The sequence below is a fragment of the Anguilla anguilla genome, chromosome 13 (assembly GCF_013347855.1).
Source record: "Anguilla anguilla isolate fAngAng1 chromosome 13, fAngAng1.pri, whole genome shotgun sequence".
NCBI lineage: Eukaryota > Metazoa > Chordata > Actinopteri > Anguilliformes > Anguillidae > Anguilla > Anguilla anguilla.
The window spans coordinates 17,366,411-17,389,069 of record NC_049213.1 but is presented as its reverse complement, the minus strand read 5'-3'; the positions used below and the strand labels follow the sequence as shown (position 1 = coordinate 17,389,069).

The following is a 22,659-nucleotide window of genomic DNA, read 5'->3' as shown; positions in this document are numbered from 1 at the left end:
AATTGGGACTAAAATAAAGTAATGCTAGTTACTCACCACATAAGTGCAAATGAAGTTTAGTCCTATGCTAACTCATTCCACTTGCTGTTTCATGTTTAAGTTCAGTGAGGCTGACACACACCAGATTAATTGAGACAATTTGAATTCCCCACCCCCCCCCATCTTGGATCTTGGCTGAACTCACTATTTTTAAGTAAATGTAGCACGTCTTTCAGTTATGTCCTGAGGCCACAAGCTTGAGCCTCGAATTCCACATGGCTAGATCTCACATGGGCTCCACACCACCCCCTTGAAAGTGTGATTTTTGAACACTTTAAATGCGTGTAGCTCGGGCTCTGAGCATCTGTTCAAACCAAAACTCAGGATTCACAATCACCTGTGAGCTCTATAGATAATGCCAGAACATGACCAGTAGCTCGGACATTATTCCAATCTAAAAGCTTTTAGCACCTGGAATTTTGAGCATCTGCATGTCACTCAGCTTCCTGCTTTGTCTGGGTATCAGGTATGCACGTGTAAAGTTTTGTGAACCTTGGCCCTTCCAATTTGGCACTGGCCCATTTCTCACATTCCCATTCATTTCACTGCGGTGTTTTGGAAACATTTTTGTGGTCTGTATGGCACCAATCGCAGTAGCCACTGCCCAACTCACACATGCGGTCGGTCACTCATCACCAATGAAAAGAGGGAAAAAAACAAGTAGCATATTTTGAAACGTGTGTTTTCATTGAAAGAGGTTGTAGCCTAAATTTGCCTCAAGGGATTTCCTTGTGCACAGGGCATTCAACCTACGTAGTGCTCGGCCCCTGGGACACTTATACAAGGACTTACCAACAAAAAGCATAATTGTAATCAAAACATGTTTCAAAATATTTGCTTTATTCTGTTCATATTAGTTGAAGAAATGTCCTATTTTTATATGTTTTTTTTTCTTTTTTAACATAAATAAATTAATAAATGGCACCAAGTTATAACATAGTTGTACATGCTTAGCTGTAGTAGGCGCTTTTGTTATACAGTGCCATGAAAAAGTATTTGCCCCCTTCCTGATTACCTCTATTATTGCATATTTGTCACACTGAATGATTTCAGATCATTAGAAAATTAGACAAAGGGAACCTGAGTAAGCACAAAGTAATTTTTTTAATTACTATTTTGTTTATTTCATGAAAAAAAAGTGAAAAACACCCATATCACCCATGTGAAAAAGTAATTGCTCCCTTAAACTTAATAACTGGTTGCACCACCTTTAGCAGCAATAACTGCAACCAAATACTTCCCATCATTTGATAACACTGTTTCACGTCACTGTGGAGCAATTTTAGCCCACTCTTCTTTGCAATGCTGTTTTAATTCAGACAAACTGATTTTGGGTTCAAGTCAGGACACTCCAAAATTGTAATTTTCTTTTTCAGCCATTCAGATGGCTGAAAAACAGAACACAAAACAACTTGCTTTTGTGTTCTGGATTATTGTCTTGCTGCATAACCCAAATGCACTTCAATTTCAGCTCACAGGCAGATATTCTCCTTGGCTATCTGGGTACAGTACCAAAATAAAGTAAATGTCAGGCAAATGATGACTTCTAAGAGTTTTGCCATTTTAAAACTCGTTGTCTTCAGCAAATGACCCTATTACAGTCGCATCAACAACAACAATAGTAATTACTATTATTATTATTATTATTTCCTAGTTCATTTCCTCATAAACGGTTAGAACCAGGGCATTGTGCCTGGAGCTAAGAAACCATAGGGCCGCTGGGCGTCAGGCAGGAAATTAGCCGTTGGAAGTGAGTTGGCTAGTTAAGCCATAAAAGCAGTTAATTAGCTAATAGTTAATATTTGTTTACATGGTTTGCATTTTGTTATGCTCTGTAGCTCTAGTTGTTATCCAGCTAACTGGTGAAATGTTAACGTTAGTTTTCTAGCTAGAAAATTTAGACTGATATTAGACTAGACTAACAGATAGACCCTAGTTAAGAATAGTTTCCCATTTTCTCGACTAGCTACATTGCAACGTAAGCCAAGTCGACCGTTACTTTTGAATGGCTGTTGTTGATTAAGCGTTAGATTTGGGGGATTGTTTTATCTAGGCAGCTAGTCGTAGTTAAATCTTCTCACTTTCCACAATATTAAGTAGGCTACGAGCATAATTTAACCTATTCTGGTGAAATCAAGGGGTTAAACCAAATAACGTTACCAATTAACGGTGGCTTAGCATAACTATTAATGTAGTGTTTTGTGTGTCCAGGATCGTTTGGAGCTAGACTAGCTAAATTAATTAGCTGTAGGTTAGACTAGGTAATTTCCAGCAAAACCATTGTAGAAACGATAGTCTACGGTAATATTAAACAACATAACTTCATCTGATGCGAGAAGAAATTAACGTAGTGATATGTAGTCAGTAGGCCTACGTAGGGCACAGTGCAACGATTCTTGGCAGCAAAGCCTTTAGAAAAGGTGTTTAATTCATATGTTTTTAATTAAGTAGCCTAGGGTATTATATTACTATTGACTTTTCGTCGGTCTCCTACTCTATCCTCAGTCAAAAATTGCATTATGCCTCGTGGAAGGTCAGCACCCAATATCACCTTCAACAGCAATGACAGCGAGGTGGATAAGATAAGTATGTATAGCTGTTTTGCTTTCAGAATAACTGGTTTCTGGAGTTCAGGAATTCTCTTAAACTCTCCCTGGACTACGGAACTGCAAATATATTCATCTAGTCCACGGGGGCTGTTGGAGACTGCCAGCTTTGGCTAGTTCTGATTTCAGGCTGTGGACTATGTCCACACAATGATTATTTAATGTTCTGGGGGGAAATCAAAAGTTTACCCAAAAAAATCCTGTATTTTTATGGCTTAGCAGGTCATAACACAACAATTTCCAAAAGATCAGCATTCTGAAAATCATATTTATAAATTAGAATTGTGAAATGAATTAATGCCTGTAAATTGTATTAATGGCTTGTTGACTGTGTTTTTGCTTCTTTCGTCTGTTACGCTCCCTCTTCCTCTCTCCCTCTTCAGTACGGATCAGTACAATGTCTCGTGGAAGGTCTGAGCCTAATGTCAACTCCAGCAGTGAGCTCGACATGGATGTTATAAGTATGAACATTCTTTTCCCATCAGGATATGTTAATTGGCCTCTAAACTCTAAGCCCTAGAATAGTAGTGCCAATTTGTGTCCTACCACTGCAGACAGCCAGTTGTTTTTGTTATTCTTGTGTATAAATGAATGTACGTGCACATTACAGAGGCAGAGATGGGCAAGCTGCAAATACAGCTACGGACTGTGGAGGAAGAGCGGCAGGCCTACATTCTCCAGTCTCAGGATCTGATCCGCAAACAGCGGTGAGCCTAGCCCCCCCCCAGCTCTGCTAACAGCCCTTAAATCATTACAGGCTAGCAGTAGAAGAGTAGCATCCCTGAGTTACTGTTAGCAGCATAAATCCACATAAAATCATGTTCTGGGCCGAGTGGAGAAATGCACGAAATGACTGCCGCAACAAGGTGAGGACGTTCACTGAGGGAATGCAGTAAAATAATGCTCTGAGTGTCACAGCAGTTGCAGCATGCACGTGAAGATGTATCGATTGCATTCAAAGGTACTGTACTGTAAGTTTATATCAGAAAAACATATCTTCTCCGATTCAGGGCACAGCATATATTTGTGTTCTTTTTGTACATGAATGCATGTGCACATGTGTGTGTATGTGTGTGTGTGCCTGCCTTTATATGAGTCTTCACCTGACTCAGGCGTGAGATAGAGTGGCTGCAGGCGGAGCAAGCAGAGCTCCATCGCATTCTCCGCATGTGTGAGAGCCGCACTCACAGGCTGCAAGACGCTGCGGTCACACATGACCTGCTCATCCTGCTGGAACACAAAGACGAGATGGACAAGCTGCTGGAGACTGAGAGACTGACCCTGGAACAGCTGAACAAGGAGGTGCCCTGACAGCTGACTCACAGTAGCATAGATGCCGCAGATAGTATTGATATCTTATATCTTATACTGCTGCATAAGATTACTTCTCCTGGATCAGCGTTTATTGATTTGCTGAGTAAAGCCATGTGTGCAGTGGCTTGTTTGGGTGACCCACGATGTCCTCTCTGCATCTATGTGAGGGCAGATCCTTAGAGTGGACCGTAGGCTGGTCATTTTGCGGAGGGTGGGGAGCACGGGGGGCTACAGCCAGAGAAGTAGAGCCCCCCCAACCCAGAAGTCCACACCAGTCCTGGAGAACCATCTGGACCAGGTGAGCTTAACCTCTGCTGCTGTTCCTGTAATCTTTATCCCTCTGCCATATTGGGACAGCCAACATCCCCAAGAGCTACTGGCCAGAAAATGTTTGTCTGTACCTGCTGCAGGCCCTGATCCGGTTAAACATGCACCTGACACGGAACAGCCAACTGAGAGAGGACCTTGAGTCCCTGCGCATCAAGAGAATCCAATTCCAGCAGATGCGTCAGAGACTGGAAGTGGTCAGAGGTCATCCGGACACAAGTCAAGACAACAAGCCATAAAGAACCTGGGCTCAGCTAAAGACCATTCTGCTGCCTCTTTCAGGAACTCCAGGAGATACGTGAAGACATCAGGGATGTTGTAAACATCTCCACAGCAGCGTACAATGCTAGGTAAGGAAATCTTGCCGTACATAGTGTGTGTGTTTCTGTGTGCGTGTGTGTGTGTTGTGTGCCTGTGATGAATCCCCAATGTCGTATCAGGGTGGAGGTGCAGGTGAAGATGATGAGGATTAAGGAGTTGGCTGTAAAGGATCTGGCACATTACAGCATGGAAATGAAGGAGCTTGAGACAGTAATTCATGACGAGCGCCACCTCCAAGACTTCCTGACCATTAAGTGTCACAGTAGGAGTGGACAAGAGGACCACCCCCATAGTCCACAAGGTACATTCTCACTGCTGCCTTTTGTGGGGTATGTAAGTTTGTGAGTGACAAAATCCTCAGTTTTATATTACTGAAACCTGTGGTCTGTGTGCATGCTGGTTTTCATTCCAACCACGATTGCAATCACAGAATTCTAACAAGCTGTTTAAGCTGTTAAACAGCTTGTTAAAATTTTGCTTAATCAGACGCTTTTCGTGTTTTGAGGGATTACTTTGAGGGAGAACCATTGGAAAAAAACAGGTGTGTTTCCTAACATTCAGTGAACTCTCTTAAGTGGCCAGAACAACAACACTGTACAAGTGGTGCATATTGGTGTGGTGGTGGGTATTCTCTAAGTTTGGAGAATGCGCTGCTTTAAGTACCCCTGTACTTTTATGTGGTACCAGTGAAATCGACTTACTGACTGCAGTTTGTTATTTATTAACTATATTGAGACTGACATCAGGTAAATACAACGGCTGAGGCATCCCTGCCATCAAAAACATGTGACTTTGGAATACTTTGTGACTTTTATTTAACCATGGTCCCAAAAAATAATATGTTATTGACTGTGTGTGTGAGTGAGCGAGAGATGATGAGTGTACAGGATGTGTGATTGTGAGTATGTGAGTGTCACAGGGCATTAGGTCTGTTTGGGCTGCTTTTTTGAAAAGCATCTGTGTACCAGAGGGACAGTGATCGGGAGATTTCTCTCTCAGACTCGGAAATGAGAGAAGAGATGACAGACGAGATGCTGGCTGTTTTGGACGATACCTTCCTAAAGATCCACAGTTTGACTGGTGAGGAGAACCTGGATGTGCTGGTGCGCAGGTTCCTCCAAAGTGAGTATATGTAATACACACGCTGTCATGGTGTCTCACACAGACACAGCCCCACAGCGCACTTTCTCACGCACCATACAACTTCTGATACGAGTGCATCAGGAATGAAGGTTTTTCTGAACTCTGAAATGTTTCTTAGTTTTATTGTAAATAATATGTTTGTACTTGACATTTAAACAATTTATGTATTATTATAACGCGTATTATTATTAAATGCAAATGTTAAATCATGTTTTTTTGATAATCTCACGGCTGGAGCTGACAGCACTGTTCCCTGAGTCTCACGCCCACTGTCTCTGTGCATGTGCAGTTGAGGACCAAAACTTTGCCCTCTTCGATTATGTAAATAAGCAGAGCACCAAGGTAAAGGCACTGAAGGACCAAATTAACCAGGTCAGTATGAGGTTTCAGTCCAGAGGGGTCAAATCAATCAGCTGTGTCTGAGGTCTAAGCCCTGAGAGAGCAAGTGAATCAGGTCAATCAGAGGTTTAAACTCTAACGTATCAAACTAACAATATTTAACCCTAAGACAGCTAATCAATCAAGTCAATATGAGGTCTGTACTGCAATGTATTTGGGGGAATTGGCATCCTTTCCTGGTTGCTGTGTGTTCCTCCCAGGATAGGTTAGGTGTCCTGCTGTAGGTGAGTGTATTTTTGAGTGAGTGTGTAAGGTGTCTGGCTGTAGGTGAGTGTGTTTTTGAGTGAGTGTGTAAGGTGTCTGGCTGTAGGTGAGTGTGTTTGAGTGTGAGTGTGTAAGGTGTCTGGCTGTAGGTGAGTGTGTTTTTGAGAGAGTGTGCAAGGTGTCTGGCTGTAGGTGAGTGTGTTTTTGAGAGAGTGTGTAAGGTGTCTGGCTATAGGTGAGTGTGTTTGAGTGTGTCAGGTATCAGGTGGGCTGCTCTGGACTGACTCAGATCCAGCAGGACACTGAGCAGCTGCGTGAGGGCCGGCAGCGGCGGGAGATGGAGCGCCACGCCCTGATGCGGGACCTGCAGGCGCAGCAGCAGGCCGCTGAGAAAAGGGCTCATGCGTGTAATGCGCAGGCCACCGCAGCCACCAAGATCCTGGACCAAGTCAGGACAGGTACACGCGCACACCCTGGAGCAGGGTCAAGACTCCGGGTCTCTCACAACTACGTGTGTGCATGCGTGCATGTGTTTCCCACGGTGCGCAGGCAGGACTGCCGCCGTGGGCTATGCATGGCAAATTGTGGTCACTCACTCATGGACGTTTAGTCGGACGCATGCGCAGGTGGTGCCAGCTAAAATGTGTCTGCGGAAGTGAGTTGTGCCGTGGGTCTGGATGGTTCTATGCTTGTTTCACCGGTCATTGTGTGCATGACCATTTGTGTATGTGTTCTTGCTGAACTAGTCATGCATGTGTGTGTGTGTGTGTGTGTGTGTGTTTCTTTCTTTGCTGCAGGCATGAAGCGTGTGCTTCGTAAGCTGGAGCGTGTGCGGAACGTAATGAAGGACTTGCCGTCCGCTGCCTCGATCACAGATAAGAACCTAGTAGACATCCTGGACGTTTTGGATGAGAAGATCAACGGCCTGCTCAGAATCCAGGCCTTCCTCAAGTCCAAGGTATGCCCCAAGCACCCCTACCTAAAAGTGTCACTCGTGTTCAGCTTCATACCGTTCACTTCACTGTAATTTGTGTCTGTGTGCAGAATTCACCCCAATATAATTAATGTATATGCGCTGCTTATTACAGTTCACTGTGATCTAATACTTATCTGTACAGCCTGTTAGAATTCACTGAAGTCTTATTTCCTGCCCTGCTGTAGTCTCATTCTCTCTGTTAAAAACTAAAATGGCTGTTTAGATATACAGTGGACTGCCAGAAATAATTTAAAATAAGTTACGTTTAAACGGCTTTTAAAGTGAACAAATTACATTAAGTTTTTATTTATTTTGCAGATGTACAGGGAGACATGCGTACAAAACATTGTTTCCCATATCATATGCAGTAGTGGCATAACTGAATAAAACATGCATACTCTAGTTTAATGTGCGGTCTAGCACCAGGAAACAGTAGCCACCCCACCAGTGGGAAAGGGAAACTAGCAATAATAGGCTGTTAGAGGAGAGGAACAGATGGGGACACAGAATGGAAAGACAACATATAACCCTGTCAGTAATTTACTGTGGCTGCGCAAGCACTTGCACAGAGAGAGAGACTGCACAGGCATGAGAGGCAATAAACAGTAGCGGCTCCATGAGTTTAGATGTGAGTGGGCCAAATCTTAGTAAGAATTCAGAAGTGCTCATTTAAGAAAAGCCTGTGCTGTACCCTCAGCCCTACATTGGTAGGGCAGTGCTGTGCCCCGCTAACTGGTAAGAAGGATGAAAGGTGCACAAATTATGGTCGTTACTGTGCAATCTGAGTCTTTCTACGGTTGTGAGAGTATTGGTTTCCCACAGAACCCGGACAAAGATGATACAAAAGATGGCCGTGCTCCCAAACAGAAAGAATCAGTCAAGTCCCCGTCAATTTGGTATGTTACCTGTCAGATCGATCCTAGTCATCAGTGTGATTAATGTCTACTGCATGTTTTTCTGTCTGCGGTGGGTGGGGGGGTTGTACATCTTGGACAACTGTGTGACAGAAAACTCTTTATTTAGTGAGGAGGAGAGACCTCTGACTGAGAAAGAGCTCCGCCAGCAAATGATAAAGGAGGTGAGGATTCCGGAATGGACAAATTCACTCTTGCACACACACATACACACACCCGCACGCACACACACATGTACTGAGCATCATGTGATCTTGAAATCATCATCTAACCTTCCCCTGTCCTGCCCCAGATACTGATGAGGGAGGGAATCATTGGGCCTAGCAGGGGGAGGGAGGTGAAACCCTCCAAATCCAATAAGGCACCCAGCACTCAACGGCGCCATCCAGAGGCCTGAATGGGGATTACTCCCCAGGCCAGCTGCCAGCCAGGCTCTCCTCCCTCACCCAGGACGCATCACAGACTGAACGCAAGAAGCCGCTGCCCACTGCCCCTTCCCTCATGTACAGACATCATATATCCGAAATTCATCGTCAACTTCCTGTGTTTTGACGCAGCTTGTCTGCGGTTTTGTGTTTTTTTATTTCGGTATGTGCGAATACGTGAGAGGGAGCTGACCAGCTTTTTTGTCTTAACTTTTAGCTTTGCCAAGGGCAAGTTCACACAACTGGCCGGTTTTTACATTCCTGCGCATAAATTATTCCAATGTTAGGGCCAGCCAGGAACTGAGGAATGCTGTTTGAGTTGTTTTCCTCTTAAAAGAATTCAGTTTGATTCCAACCCTGCTGTTCTGATATGTTGACTGGCAATCACAGCAATTATCCCCAATTTATTGTCTTTGATAGAGAATGTTGGACATGTATCCGGAAATTGTATGTCCAAATTTTCCTAAAAGTCTCAACTCCTTCCTCTTGGGTAGGTTGGAGCTTAGGGCAGCATTAAGATTTTCGTTTTTCGTTATATTCCTCAATGTATTATTTGCCTATTTTGAAATCTTATTCAACATCCTTTGTTTGGGAAAATTCATTGGGCCTAATTGCTCTGAGCATATGACATTAGGCTTTATATTGGACACAGTGATATGTGCCCAACCTTCTCTAAATATGTCCCTGCAGTTGTACTGCAGAACAGCAGGGGGCAGCAGAGCCTTTGAGGTGATTAAGCTTCTAGGTATTTTCTGTACTTCCTTGTGCTCTTGTTACAGTTAGTAAAACATTCAGTTCCAAACATGAGTTCATTTCTTCCTGCTATGATGTCTAAGTATGATTCTCAGAGGAATGTGTAACTGCCTCCATTTTTTCAACTTGTCTTGTGAGTCCGACTATAGCCCTGTACCCGCAGGATTAGTGTTTCCTGTATATGGTAGATTGTTGTTTGACCTAAAAGGTATAAAGGTTATGACGCAACAGTTTTGCTGATGTTGTTGCTAGTGTAATGGGTTTTCAAAAAAGATATGCAGTTTCACATTTTTCTTTTCATTTCAGAGAACAGCTCCAAATTGAATGTTGGAGACCAATTTTGCTTAAATGTGTTAGAAAACATTATTGATCTAGAATAGTTAATCTGAGACTTGTATTTAGTCTGAAGATGACTCTGTAAGAGTCTTTTTTCAACACTGTTTTCATCACCAATTCCCAATCCTCAGAGGATAGCTCATCTACCATATCCCAAAAGACTTGCTCTAGACTCCTACAATGCTAGTAAGGACAGGTTTGTTGTTACTAGTTACTAGGCAACATATCACGCTTGGAGGAGAGCCCTATTTTGCATAGCTCAGCTCATACAGGCACCACATTGCCAGTACGTGTCACCGGGGGAGAAATGAGGCAGTCAACTATCCCTCCTCTGGGAACGTGGCCTATTACGTCCCCAGATGTCCTGTAACTGACAAATGATCCAGCAAGATTTAAACCTACACTGGAGTGGTCAGCTCTGCACCAGAACATAGTGCCTTTGCTGGTTGCAGAATGGCAGTGGGTTAGGGTTAGGGTTGCTACTCATTATTGTGGCTGATTTGCACAGGGTTATGTACATTTGTGGAGATATCAACCTGTGTCACTGTCTCGTCTGTGAACAGAAGAACCACAAAAGACATGGAGAGTTTTGGGGTGAATGTAAACTGAGAGATTCCCTGTTAGGGGCTGCTGTAATCATGAAGCCTAGCAAAGGTGGCATTTTTGCTGCTGTGCAGTAGTTATTTAGATTGGTAGGTTACCTTACTACTCTGGCCTTCAGGGCCTCTGCTTCTGCCACCAGCAGCACTGAGGGCCTCATTAACACATCCCATGCGTTCTCAAACCTATCACTTAAAACACACCTTGGTTTGCAGCAGGAAATGTAGAAGCCCTTTCTTTCATAGTTCAGACGATTTTGTGAATCTAAATTTGGAAGGTCTGTGTGTACAACTTTATTTTAACACAAGTCAAATGCAGTGCTAGTGAAAACAATAGGCAGGGAAAACACAGATAAAAGTTCAGACAATGGGAAACTATAAAAGGAACTCAGAGTCTGGGCTGTGGTAATTGTTCGACTCTTTTTACACTGACACTGAAGACTATAATTAGCCATTAAGTCAGGGCCTTTGTTGTGCCTTAATAAAATACAAACTGATAAATGCTAGTATACCACACAACTAATATAAAAACACACAAACTGCACTAGTATGTAAACACTAAAATACAACACTTTGTATAGTTATACACTGACATTCATAGTAGTCTAAAAAGATTAATATGCTCTGTGTGTGTGTGTGAGAGAGAGAGAGAGAGATCACATGCATATACACATAGTTTTGTGTATTTGGGTGTGCATGTGACAAGTCTATTAGTATAAGAGTGCGTAGAAAAGATGGTAAAGAGCTGAACTGTAAGCATTGTGTGCTATTATAGACTTTGGTTGAGACTTTCAGGCTTCTACTGTGCAATTATGAACACACATGAAGACAGAGAATGAGCTAAAGGGGACCAGAGAGAGGGGGAAGGGGGGTAGGCAGGTCTTTGAAATTCAATCCTCTCTTGCTCCCCCCAGCCCTATTCTGTGCGCACAGCCCTCTCCGTTACCATAGAAACTCTCCTTTTAATCACACCAGAATCTCATTTCCTTGGCTTGACAACGGCGCCAGGTCGCCCACTGAGTCTGCCTCCACCACTCAGCATCCAGCCTGTTGCAGGCCCCACCCCCCCTCTTGCAGGCTCCACCCACCACTGGCCAGCAATTCTTCTCTTTGCATTTCCTTTTATTTCAACATCATCCCTTCCCTCCACTCTCATCTGTTTCTTCTTTCTTTCACCTCCCTCTCTCCCTTTCTTTTTTAACTTTGTTCCACCTATAAATTCCTCACTCTCCCATTACCATCTACCTCTCCTTTGTCTCTTTTGCTCTGATTACCATCTGCTTATTAGCCATCTTCAAATCCCTGGATGCATAAGCTTTCAATTGGTCAGGGCCTCAACACACATTTTAGCTCATAGTGCAGTACAAGCACTTGCATGTATCAAAGGAGTCACACACCCACACACAGGGTCACAGTATATCTTGTTAATTTGTTCACTGTCTTTGTTTTCCTCATCCTGCAGTCTTATCAGCCCCCTACAGTCAATATCCGGTTTGGCTGACATAGTGGTTTAATAGCAGGCTTTCTTTACATAAAAGCAGCAAACACCAATTTGTCAAAGGGACACAAAATGTCTTCTGCAAGAAATACTATATATCCAGTATGTATAATACTGTGAAGCATACACGTTTGATGTCAATTGTGAGAATATATTTTTAATAGGGCATGATTCAATGGGTTCTGTGGCTTACATATGCACATATATAAGTGTGAGTGTTTCATTGCAACTTCCAAATCGACTCTCTCTCGCTCTCTTTCTTTACTTTCCCGTGTCTCTTTCTCTGCCTATCTCCTTCCCAACCTCTGTCTCTCTTTTTTTTGTCTTTTTTTTTTTTTTTTGTTTGTTTGGGCAAGGTGCCGGGTGTTTTCCTGCTCTGGTTTTCCTAGCCTCCACCCAAAGTCCCCCCTTCACCCTCCCCATGTATGCTGGCCTGTCACCAGGCAACCTCTTTCCTGGTCTGGCCAATCAGAGAATTGTGTTTACTTTCAAACAGGTGAAGAGAGGGAGGAACGCAGCTTTCCTCTGAACTCATCACACACACACACAGACACACACACACACACACACACACAACCTCATCATCAGACAACCATTTACTCTGGTATCATTTACACAACAAGTCAGCACATGCACAGTTTTCTTGTATGAACTAAATAATGTCACAGAGGAAAACATTTCCTCAGGCACTAAGCTGAAATTTTTTCTTTTGAAGCTCTCAGATTCAAATTTATCATATGCATTAACTGGAAGGTCACATGCCATCAGCCATGGAGACATCAAATGTGTGGAATATCATTCAGAAAGTGTCGGGAAGTCAGGTTCTGTTATATTAGGGTGTAAGCTTATCCCTTTGCCAACAAAACAAAATACATTTTCAGTCTCTAAAATGATGGCTGGTCCAATTCCAGAAATAAAATAATATGTGATATTATTCTCTTTACAGCAGAGACAAAGCTGTCCTTTTCTCTCTTGCATGGAATGTGTATGTTGCATTAAATCCTTTTGATTTATGTTCACATGGTCGTACCAGCTCTCCTCTCATTGTTGTTGGTGTGAGCCTTTTCCAATAGTGCCCTTCAGAGGTAGTTTTGAACAACAGTTAGCTCAATGTGTACTGTATATAAATGCAGTGCTTATGCGCAGACAACAATATGTCCAAAACTCAAAGAAATTTGCACTGAGTATATTTTCATATTATTGATATTTTTCAATGATATGTTTATCAGGGATAGTTAAATTAGAAATGCTTGACTCTATTATAATACTTATTACAACATCACAGAATTGTGTGATGCTACAAATGTACAAAATGCTGAGACTGATTGCACTACATTACAGAGAAACAGGCCGTATGAACCTGAATAAAGAGCGTTAAAACACCAACTGAACAGAGTATATTTAAAGTTACCCACTTGCAAGAAATAGTGCTTATAAAAAATGTTAATTCTGTGCCCGACAAAGCTTTATTTGCACCACATATCTGTACTGCTGTCCATGAGAAACACAAGCTGGTGATTCATGATGAATCACCTCTGAGGTTGCATGAAAGGTGTCTCCAGGAAAGCAAGCTGTTGACAGCAAGCAGACCAATTTCACAATAATGAAATGGGTGTCCATAGGTGTCCAATGGTGCATAAAGCTGGAAAAATGCTGGTTTTTCCTGCAATGTGAACAGTGTTCTAGCCATTATAAAGTAACACTGGAATTCTACAGGGATGGGGGCCAAAGGACAAGCAGAGCAAAGCTTTTGTTGTAGCCCAGTACACAAGCGTCTTCCAGCGAACAATCAGGGTAAACAAAACAGGATTATATCAGTCTGGGGTTTGTCCATGCGTTGGTCCCAAACCAGCCAGTGGCTCCTTTTACTTTTGGGGTGAGTTTAGTTGCAGTTTGACACTGTGTGTGGATATCAGACCAAAGTCAAATAAACATTGAAATACAATGAAAGATGTCACTAACTAAAGCAAATAACTAACCAATATTCAGAACCAGAGTCTTCTTTCATTTGATTGTAGATCATATAAATTGTGTTGATGAATTTTTTTTTTTTTCATTTGGAATAGCTCATAATCTGGAAGAATCTTGTGTCCCAACTGTATTTAAAATATGTAACTTACTTATTTGACCCAGGTCTGGAAAATATGTCAAAGTGTGGCCTAACCCTGTTATATTAAACCTGGATTCAACAACCATTGCTTGTCTTGCTTGAAACTCTTATTCATCCTGTTTCTTCCTGGGCCAAGGGGCAGGGCTTTTTTGGTGTACCACTAGATGGCAGTAACAACAGTTTCACCATCACAGCTTTCCTCATCATAATCAATTCTCACTTGATAAACAACCACTATCCATATTATTCAACTGCACTCCTGTTGTCACAACTTTTTTCTCCTATGTGATGACCCTGCTTGGCAGAATTTCATCCTACACTTCCAGGTTGTTTGCAGATCAACTCACAGACCAAAATCCCAGAATCATCAGGGAAGCACAATGTGACAATCGTATTAATTGTTCCATGCAAACTTTGGCTTGTCAAATGGATGAAAGCTTGAAGTTGAGAGATTTTGTTGCTAGGCAACATTGCGATCACTTACTGTTTCCTTCAGTTTTTCCTTTAATTATTATCATTCGTTTCAGAGCTATTAAGTACTACATTATCAGCATTCACGTACTGAGCTGTTCCACTGACCAGCGTCTGTAGTAATGGCTGCTGCCCCCAGCTGAGGAATATAAATGCAGGATGCACATGTGCCTCTGGGCCAAGGACAATATGGGAGATTGAGAGAAGCAACAAGTTGACAAAAGAGTGTATGCACATGTGTGTGTATGTTTCTGTAGGCCTTTTGGTTAAATCCAGGATGTAGAGCTCTCTCTTTATTTCTTTCTCTCTACCATTCCCGCTTTCCCTCTCTGTCTCCTTCTTTCTCCTGCTCGTATTGTGCTGCTCTCTCTCTCTTTCTCTCCTCTCTTTTTCTCTCCTCCCTCTGTCTTTGCCGGTTCTGCCTGAGTTGCCATGCAGATGGCCCTTTGTTGCTGCGTGACAATGTGCCACAGGGGTCGCTGAGGTCAGAGCACCCAGTCACTGACACGCTCTCCTTCTGAGCCGCTCTTCGTCTCTGTCTCATTAATATTTTTCCTTAATATCTTTCCTTGCCTCTCAGCAGTTTTATTTATTTATTATGCCAAATTCTCTCCCCAGCTGGAATTCCTGGTTGCAGCTGTATCCCATTGCTCCAACATCTTCAGTCAATTCTGGGGAAGAATGCGTGCTAACGCCCACCCCAAAATGCATTGAGCTGCTGCAGTTGCTGGGCTGGGTGACTGTGCAAACAAAGTGGCTTGTGCAGGCTGGCAGCTGGGGTCCGATTGACCAGAGGGGTCACTATTGACCGATGAAGCAGGGGAAACGTCTCCTAAAATCATCAGAGAGGGTTACTTGTATAGGCAGTGCTTTGGGCTGGACGGCTAAATTAAAACCCCAGATAGGCCTAAGGTCTGTGGTTGAAGAGTGACATGGGAGCCAGTTCTGAAAACACTTGTTGACTCTTTGGAAATTGCCGCCATCTGATTATAAACAGTTTATTTCCCTCCACAAGTCGTAAATCAGAGTGCACTTCAGCATTTCCTCAATTAATTTCTGGATGTCTGGCACACGGCGCTATTGACCCACACACAAAGAAAACGGAAAAAAGTGAAAAGTGAACAATTGAGTTTAGGTAGACTGGGCTGGGGTGTGAACTATGCTAGTTTGGGGCATTGTGTCCATCACAAATGGACCGTGTTAGAGAAATGGGATAACATGACACATGGATACATAGGGAGCAGATTAACTAACAGCAGAACCAGCTCATACCTATTATGCAATGATACCAGTTGGTTATTGATAGTGTTTGCCTAAAGCACAAAAACCTTAGTTACGTTGGAATAAATTGTAGTTCAGAATTTAGTGTTGTTTCCCTACATTGGGACAAGCATGTCTTCTCCTCTGACTCGGTCACCACACTATGTTAGAAGGAAAGGACAAAATTATCATACAAAAAATAATTATTTTTAAAATCATTTCAGGCTCATGTATTTGAAATTTTTTAAACCCCAAGATAAATATCGCTGTTTTCTATATTATGTTACATTACATGGAGTCCAAGTCTTTGTGATCATATATCACCTAGCTTTTATGGAATCAGCAATTATTCCAGGCTTTTTTTTTTTTGTCTCAATCTGGACTGCCCAATCTTGTCCATATGCCCATCCCCTCGCTATCCATGAGCATCCTCTGTTAATTTCAGCACTGCAGGCAAACACATAAAAAGGAAGAACTAATTTTTCTACAGATGTAAGGAAAGGACCCACTGGGACATGTGTCAATATATGTCAATTATTAATGACACTAAAATATTATTTTGACCTACAGTAATGCACATGTAGTACAGCAAAGTCCCAATACTTGGCTTGGTAATAACTAAGAATGAGTGTGGGGTCAGTCTGGAACACTAGTGTTGCTCTACTACATATGGATCCATGCACATCCATGCAGTCATCTTTTTTATTATTAGGCTACAATTATTGCATTCATGACAAATAAATTCAAAAATTAATTAAAGAAGTGTGAGTGTTGACCAATGAGCAGCTCCAAAGGTGAGTTCACACAGCCACAGAGCCAATGAGAGGACCCACTGCAAGAACAGGTGAGGAGAAAGGTGTGTAGTGATGGGTGGCACCAGGCACAGTCATGGCCCTGAATTTCTGGAAATTTTCACAGTGGAGAGGGGAGGTGTGGTCATGTAGGTAGTGGAGAAAGGTGGTGTGTGCAACTATAGGTTCTCTCTCTTTCTTTCTTTCTCTCTCTCCTCCCTCTCCCCTCCTCCCCCCACTCTCTCTCTCTCTCTCTGTCTCTGTCTCTGTCTTGACTCATGGGAGGGGGTGTATGGGGCTCAGGAAATCACACCAAAAATAGCAGGCTGTAGAAGTCTCAGGTTACAGATATACACTCTCTCCGCGGACTTTAGACTCTCTTCTTCTCCGCCTCTTTATCTCTCTGTCTCAGCTGTGCTCATGTGCAGTGGGTTTGGAACCAATCATCCACCATGTCCTTAATAAGTAATCTGTTTATTAATCTTCTTTTGCCATTTGTCTGCATGTGAAATATTGCAGGACTATTGTAACCTGTCAGAATCTTTATTACTTCTCCTGCATGAAATGTACGACAGGGATTACAGGCGTGTGTTGCCAAGATACAGCACTTTATCCATCTTGCTGGGCTCTATATTGGTGTGTTGAGAAAGTGCACCCTTTTAGAATTGCAAGCTATTAAAGTAAATAATTAAGAATGAAAAATGAAAATGACAGTTTTGCACCATTTGTACAGAATGCTTACATATTTGTGGGCTGAGTCTTCCCTGATATCAACTTCACACCTAGGGGGCCAAGGGGAGTTTGAAGAAACACGTTGCTCTTTGAATAAGATATGTGGAACAGTAGCTTGGAAAAGATCCTGCTTAACAGCTTATCAGCTACGACATCATAGTATTAGCTATAGTATTAGCTAGCTACAAAGATAATTGAGTTCAGAATATGAAAAATATGGTAGCTCAAGTATATTTCCAGCGCATATGTCAGCATACAGCCTATACACTGGATCTCCAGGATCAAGGTTATAAATGCATTGTGCAAGTCTGTACTGATAGTGATCAGGACTGTGCTACATGATTGAGTACATTGACTTGAACTGCAAGTGATTATAATGATGCATTATATCATATGTTAATCTACTGTACTTATCATTGTGTAATGTAGTTAATGTAATGTTATATTTGAACCTATGTTGAAATAATATGTATTTGAATATATGTTGAGCAGGACTAAAATGGTCAATTTGGTTTAGATTAATAATGACTATTTTTGCGTGGTTCTGCACAGAATTTGCCTATAGAGGTTATTATTCTTCCTATATTGATCCAGTTTTTGTGTTGAAGAGGGTGGTCACATGTAGACCAGTATGTATAACTGGGTAATAGGTTTTGGGCTCAAGCAACACATATGACTACTTAGCATTAATTCACAACCATTTATTAAATATGCACTCTAAGCAATGTAATTAAAACTTATGAAACTTTTTAATTCAACGCAGATCAATGCTATCATTTACTGATGAAATCTCAGAGCTTGTAGGTTACAGTCTTGTCAGCTGTTCAGGGTCTTTCCAGAGTACGGGATTCTGGGAAGGCAGTAGACACTGACAGATCTGACTGCAGCCATCATTTTCTGCGTTCCCCACAGCATGCGGCATTAACACAATCATTTGGCCTCATCCAGAAACACACTTTTCTGTCACTGTGACTCTTTGCTAGACTTGGCACGGCACCATGGGAAATCCATTCACAGCATTTGGAATACCGCTGTTAGTAACAAAAGAGCTGAGTTGACCTGGAGAGCACTCCCCACTGATTCTTCCAATTACACTGACCCCTCCCCTCCTAATCCTGAGCTCTGACCTTTACAAACCCCCCCGCTCCACCCCACCCATTCCTCACTGCCTTTCCTTGGGTCAGGTTGCACTCTTTTGTCCCAATTTTATTCAGGTAGCTGTGGAATATTCCCCCCCCCTTTGTTTGGTCACCGAGAGGTCCGCTGCGCCGCCGCCCTCGACTTGGCAGCCTGGAAATATGTAGAGTTACATTCAGCATGATAATTGTGTCATTATCGCCAGTCGTCACAATACGAAGTGGTCTGTTTTATGAAGATTTGCCTATATTTATGTTCTGTCATCAACACTATTCTTTGTCTTGTTGGTGTCAATGGGTCAACAAAAATATTGGGAGGAGACTACAATGGAAGACATCCATTAAAATCTACAGTATTAAGAGCTGCAAGATTTGCAAACACTTACATTTTGGAAGAGGGGAGATGGGCCTAGCCTGGAGGTCCTGTACCTTCATCCCACATCTCAGTGGCCAGGAGCAGAAGAATGAGATTAAAGGCAGAGCTGAGACTGAGCACACTATGCATGACCAATCAAAGGTTCTGAACACACTTAAAGCTTACAGGGTCCAATCCCATTTTAACACCTCCACAACTCTTATGATTAGATTCGCCCAACCTGACAAAAAGTGGCTGACAGAAAACTGACCAATCTGTTGATTTCCCTCAAGTCTCTATAGTATGTTTGTCTATCCGCTGATCAATCAAGTCTATTGAATTGTGTCATATTGCTGAGCTTGAACAAAAACCAACACCCACACCAGCCATTTTTGGATAAGACCTTCTACAGAGAATAAAAATATAAAAATCTATATACAAATAATACTATGATATTTTTTTATTATGATGATGTTCATAACAATGGTGATTACAATAATAATAATTATTATTATTATTAGTAGTAGTAGTAGTAGTAGTGGTGGTGGTGGTGGTGGTGGTGGTGGTTTTGGTAGTAGTAGTAGTATTGGAGGTAGTAGTAGCAGCAGTAGTAGTGTGGTGGTAGTAGTAGCATTATTAGTGGTGGTTGTAGTGGCAGTAGTAGTAGTGGTAGTGGTGGTGGTAGTAGTAGTAGCTGTATTAGTGGTGGTTGTTGTAGCAGTAGTAGTAGTGTGGTGGTAGATGTAGTACTAGTAGTGGTAGCAGTAGTAGCAGTTGTAGTGGTGGTGGTGGTGGTGGTAGTAGAAAGGACAGTTGGTGCACATGAAACAATTATCATATTCATGGAACAAAATGAAAATGTTGTAATACACATGCAGGCTCATAAAGGACGTTTATTCTTCATGTCAAAGAGAATGCAGAAACAGAACATTTCTGTTCCTGCCCACCATTCTTTTTTTCACTCTCCCTTGACTACATTCCCCACAAACCCCCCAGTCCAAAAGCTCCACCCCCCCACCCCCACACCCTCCCCCCCCCCCCCCCCCCCCCCGCCGTCACCCTCCACCCCCCGCCCAAATGCTCCCCCCTTCCTCCCTTTGAGGAATCTGCTAAAGACCAGCAGGCAATTTTTGGAAGAGTTCCAGTCGCCATGGAAACCAATGAAGGTGGCAGGCTCACCAGAAAAGAAAAACCATGACGGGAAATGACTTCATAAAGGGCTCTCTCCTCTCCACCAGCACTCATTTTCCAGCAACAAGGAATGAGTAATGCATGGACCATCGGTCTTTATCTGCAGCCTGTGAGCCTTAGATTACAGACGAACATGTCTGTGTGTTGTGCCCCCTCCTTCTCCATGCCCCAGAGGGATTGGAGATGAACATATCTCTGTGCTGTGCCCCTTCCTTCTCTGTGCCCCAGATGGTCCTCATTTGCAAACAGAGACAGATGTGTGCTCAAGTTTAGAAACATACACTATGAGACTTCTTTCCTATGGCAGAGAACAGTCAACCACTTCAACGAAATGAATGAATTTGTCTTGAAGATTATCTGTCATCAGTCTGTTCTCTTGCACATTTCCTCCAGGCAGGCTGTAATGTACCTCTCAGTACCAGTTGACACTCCAGGTTGAGATTTTATTAAAATGCTTGCTTGACACAATGTATAGTCATGCACCCTCTTTCCTTTGTGACATTGACTGTTCTGGACTTTAGATAACTTATTTTTCCTTCATCACTGTAAAGAAGGAAAGAAAATGGAGTGCATTTTTTCTCACAACAAAAGATGAAAGCTCCATGTCAACTCCAAGGCCATCTGTGGTATTAGTCCATGGTACTTAAGAAATGTATGCAGTCTTGGCACAAATCTCTCTTGTATTGATGCCACACATGCCGTAACAATGTGTTTGGTTTAACACTGGATATATTGCAATTGTTAACAATCTCAGTGACGATCTTGGCTTCAGGATCATTCTACCCGAGGGACCTGACACATTAACCAGCTACACCTGTCAACTCCGCAAATTAAGGCCATTTTTGTCTCCTTGTACAAGATGCTCTGATGCAAATTTGTTTCTGTGTACGCTTGCTCTTGAGTCTGTGTGAGAGCAAAATAAACACTCCAGTGCCAACGCCAGGGCTGACTGTGGCTAGCATCCCCAAGGGGCGCTACATAATTGACTACAGTGTTGCACAGAGAAAATGGTATTTCCAACCATAGCTTTTACAGTTCAAATCACACAATGCCTTTTACACAGTGTATTAAGCTCCCAGGTACCCCTACTTTTGGCTTAAATGAGACACTTGTTTCTGGAATAGCTGATGGACTTGGTTTGTGTTAAAGGGGCTGAGTTTGGTCAATGCGGCACAGTACTGACAGACGAGGTGTTTTTTTTAATGTATTCGTGTGTAAAGCGTGTGATATACGTGTTGAAAACATGCACAGAGAAGGCATACCAAACATTTTAAATACTTCCTCCTACTTTAGCTTATTCATACTACTCTCAGGAAAACACAGAGAGATGTTCAAGGATAAGGCAACAAATATTCTGTAAAGAACAACATGTTGATACCTGGCTAATTAACTCTCTCTGAAGGAAAAACATTGAATTATCTGAAATGAGTCAACTATCCTCTTTGACCCTTCAGAATACCACAAGTAAAGCCTAACCTCCTGTCTGCCAGAGGAACAGAAAGCTTTGAGAACAATTTAGTGAGACATACTGTACAAAGGCTACTGCTGTGATGGAAATCACGTTTTAATTATTTGAAAAGTAATGGTTGATTCTGACATGTTTATATTACAGTGCTATAAATGATTAAGAACAAAGAAATTGGCTCCATTATAATTCAGACTATTTATTTTTCATTCTTGAGGGGATGATTCCTACGTGCCCACAACATGTACAGAAAAAAGACAGCAACAGAAAATATGACTATGTTGTCAACTAGCAACAATGACAATAATCCACTCCGATGGCTAGAATTCCAGTTCTGGTCTTCAGTTCCATCCTGGCTTGCATCTGAATTGGTGAAACAATGGGTACAGTATTGCACTGACTGTGACAGGGGCACACACCATCTGCAAGCACTGAGAGGGCTTGATGAGGAAAAAAACAAGGTGTATTAAAAGGCAGATCGGATCCAAGAAAGTATGGAGAACAAAATGCAGTCATCTCTCCCTACACCTGAATGGAGGTGTCAGTGAAAATACTGCCCCCTACTGGACACGTGTACATAATGCAGGAAGGTGGCTTGGTGAACTGCAACAATCAGACATTAAAGACTTTAAATTCAGAATACATAAACAAAATAATATTGGTGTTGCATTGCCTCAGATACTAATTGTCTTATAAAATTATTATAATATTTTCTTATATATTATATTTCTTATAAGAAGGCTTTACACAGTTCAGGCTCTCTGTCTGGATGTCTTGTCAATTGTCAGTTGTTGTGGTGGTGTCTGTAATTCACTGTGGTTTTCATTTTGGCCCACATGTTTTTTTTTCTCTTCTGACAAACTGAGACAAAATGCTCCCATCCCATAAAAATGTAGATATCTACAACATTGTAGTGTTCAAGACCAGACTTGAAACAGTGCTGGATACTCTCTCAATAAAGCATGCAAAAACATGAACCTAGATGGCCTGGATGGCCTGTTCACACAAAATATATTCTTAAGCTCATTCATTCTAGTGTATGAAATAAAACTAGCAAGGTGGTGAGAAAATAATAGTTTTAAAAATGGAAAGTGAGAGCAAGCAAAGCAGGGGCACTGAAGGTTAAAACAATCTTGGGCTATTGAGCCTTATGGTTTTTTATTTATTTTATTTTTTAGGGAGGGGATGGGGGCATATGTGGGGGATGAAGAGATTAAAAATTGCAGAGGGCCGGCCTGCATTGTCCTGAATGGAACAGCTGCCTGTTCGGTCTCCATCTGCAACACAATGACTC

At 42.2% G+C, this 22,659-nt stretch overlaps 1 protein-coding gene across 5 annotated transcripts; it reads left to right on the top strand.

Moving 5' to 3' along the window:
- Positions 1–1,581: 1,581 nt before the first annotated feature.
- ccdc114 (coiled-coil domain containing 114) lies at positions 1,582–9,666 on the top strand. Of its 5 annotated transcripts, none has more exons than XM_035387403.1 (16): positions 1,582–1,660; positions 2,545–2,625; positions 3,029–3,106; positions 3,256–3,352; positions 3,758–3,947; positions 4,132–4,257; positions 4,370–4,483; positions 4,569–4,636; positions 4,727–4,908; positions 5,607–5,729; positions 6,040–6,122; positions 6,643–6,811; positions 7,151–7,311; positions 8,152–8,225; positions 8,353–8,407; positions 8,536–9,664. In XM_035387403.1, exons 2-16 carry the CDS (start codon positions 2,559–2,561, stop codon positions 8,638–8,640), a joined length of 1,692 nt encoding a protein of 563 aa, XP_035243294.1. In that variant the 5' UTR covers positions 1,582–1,660; positions 2,545–2,558; the 3' UTR covers positions 8,641–9,664. The 5 variants fall into 5 exon arrangements, with proteins under 5 accessions (XP_035243294.1, XP_035243292.1, XP_035243293.1 ...); XM_035387401.1 differs by lacking the exon at positions 1,582–1,660 and adding an exon at positions 1,733–1,789; XM_035387402.1 differs by lacking the exon at positions 1,582–1,660 and adding an exon at positions 1,798–2,017.
- Positions 9,667–22,659: the final 12,993 nt, after the last annotated feature.

Bases quoted from the DNA above. Each gene is read 5' to 3' on its own strand.
- ccdc114 (XM_035387403.1), top strand. From the start codon at position 2,559: ATGCCTCGTGGAAGGTCAGCACCCAATATCACCTTCAACAGCAATGAC. The intron at 3,353-3,757 runs GTGAGCCTAGCC...CACCTGACTCAG, and splicing joins GATCTGATCCGCAAACAGCG to GCGTGAGATAGAGTGGCTGC. The intron at 3,948-4,131 runs GTGCCCTGACAG...ATGTGAGGGCAG, and splicing joins TGGAACAGCTGAACAAGGAG to ATCCTTAGAGTGGACCGTAG.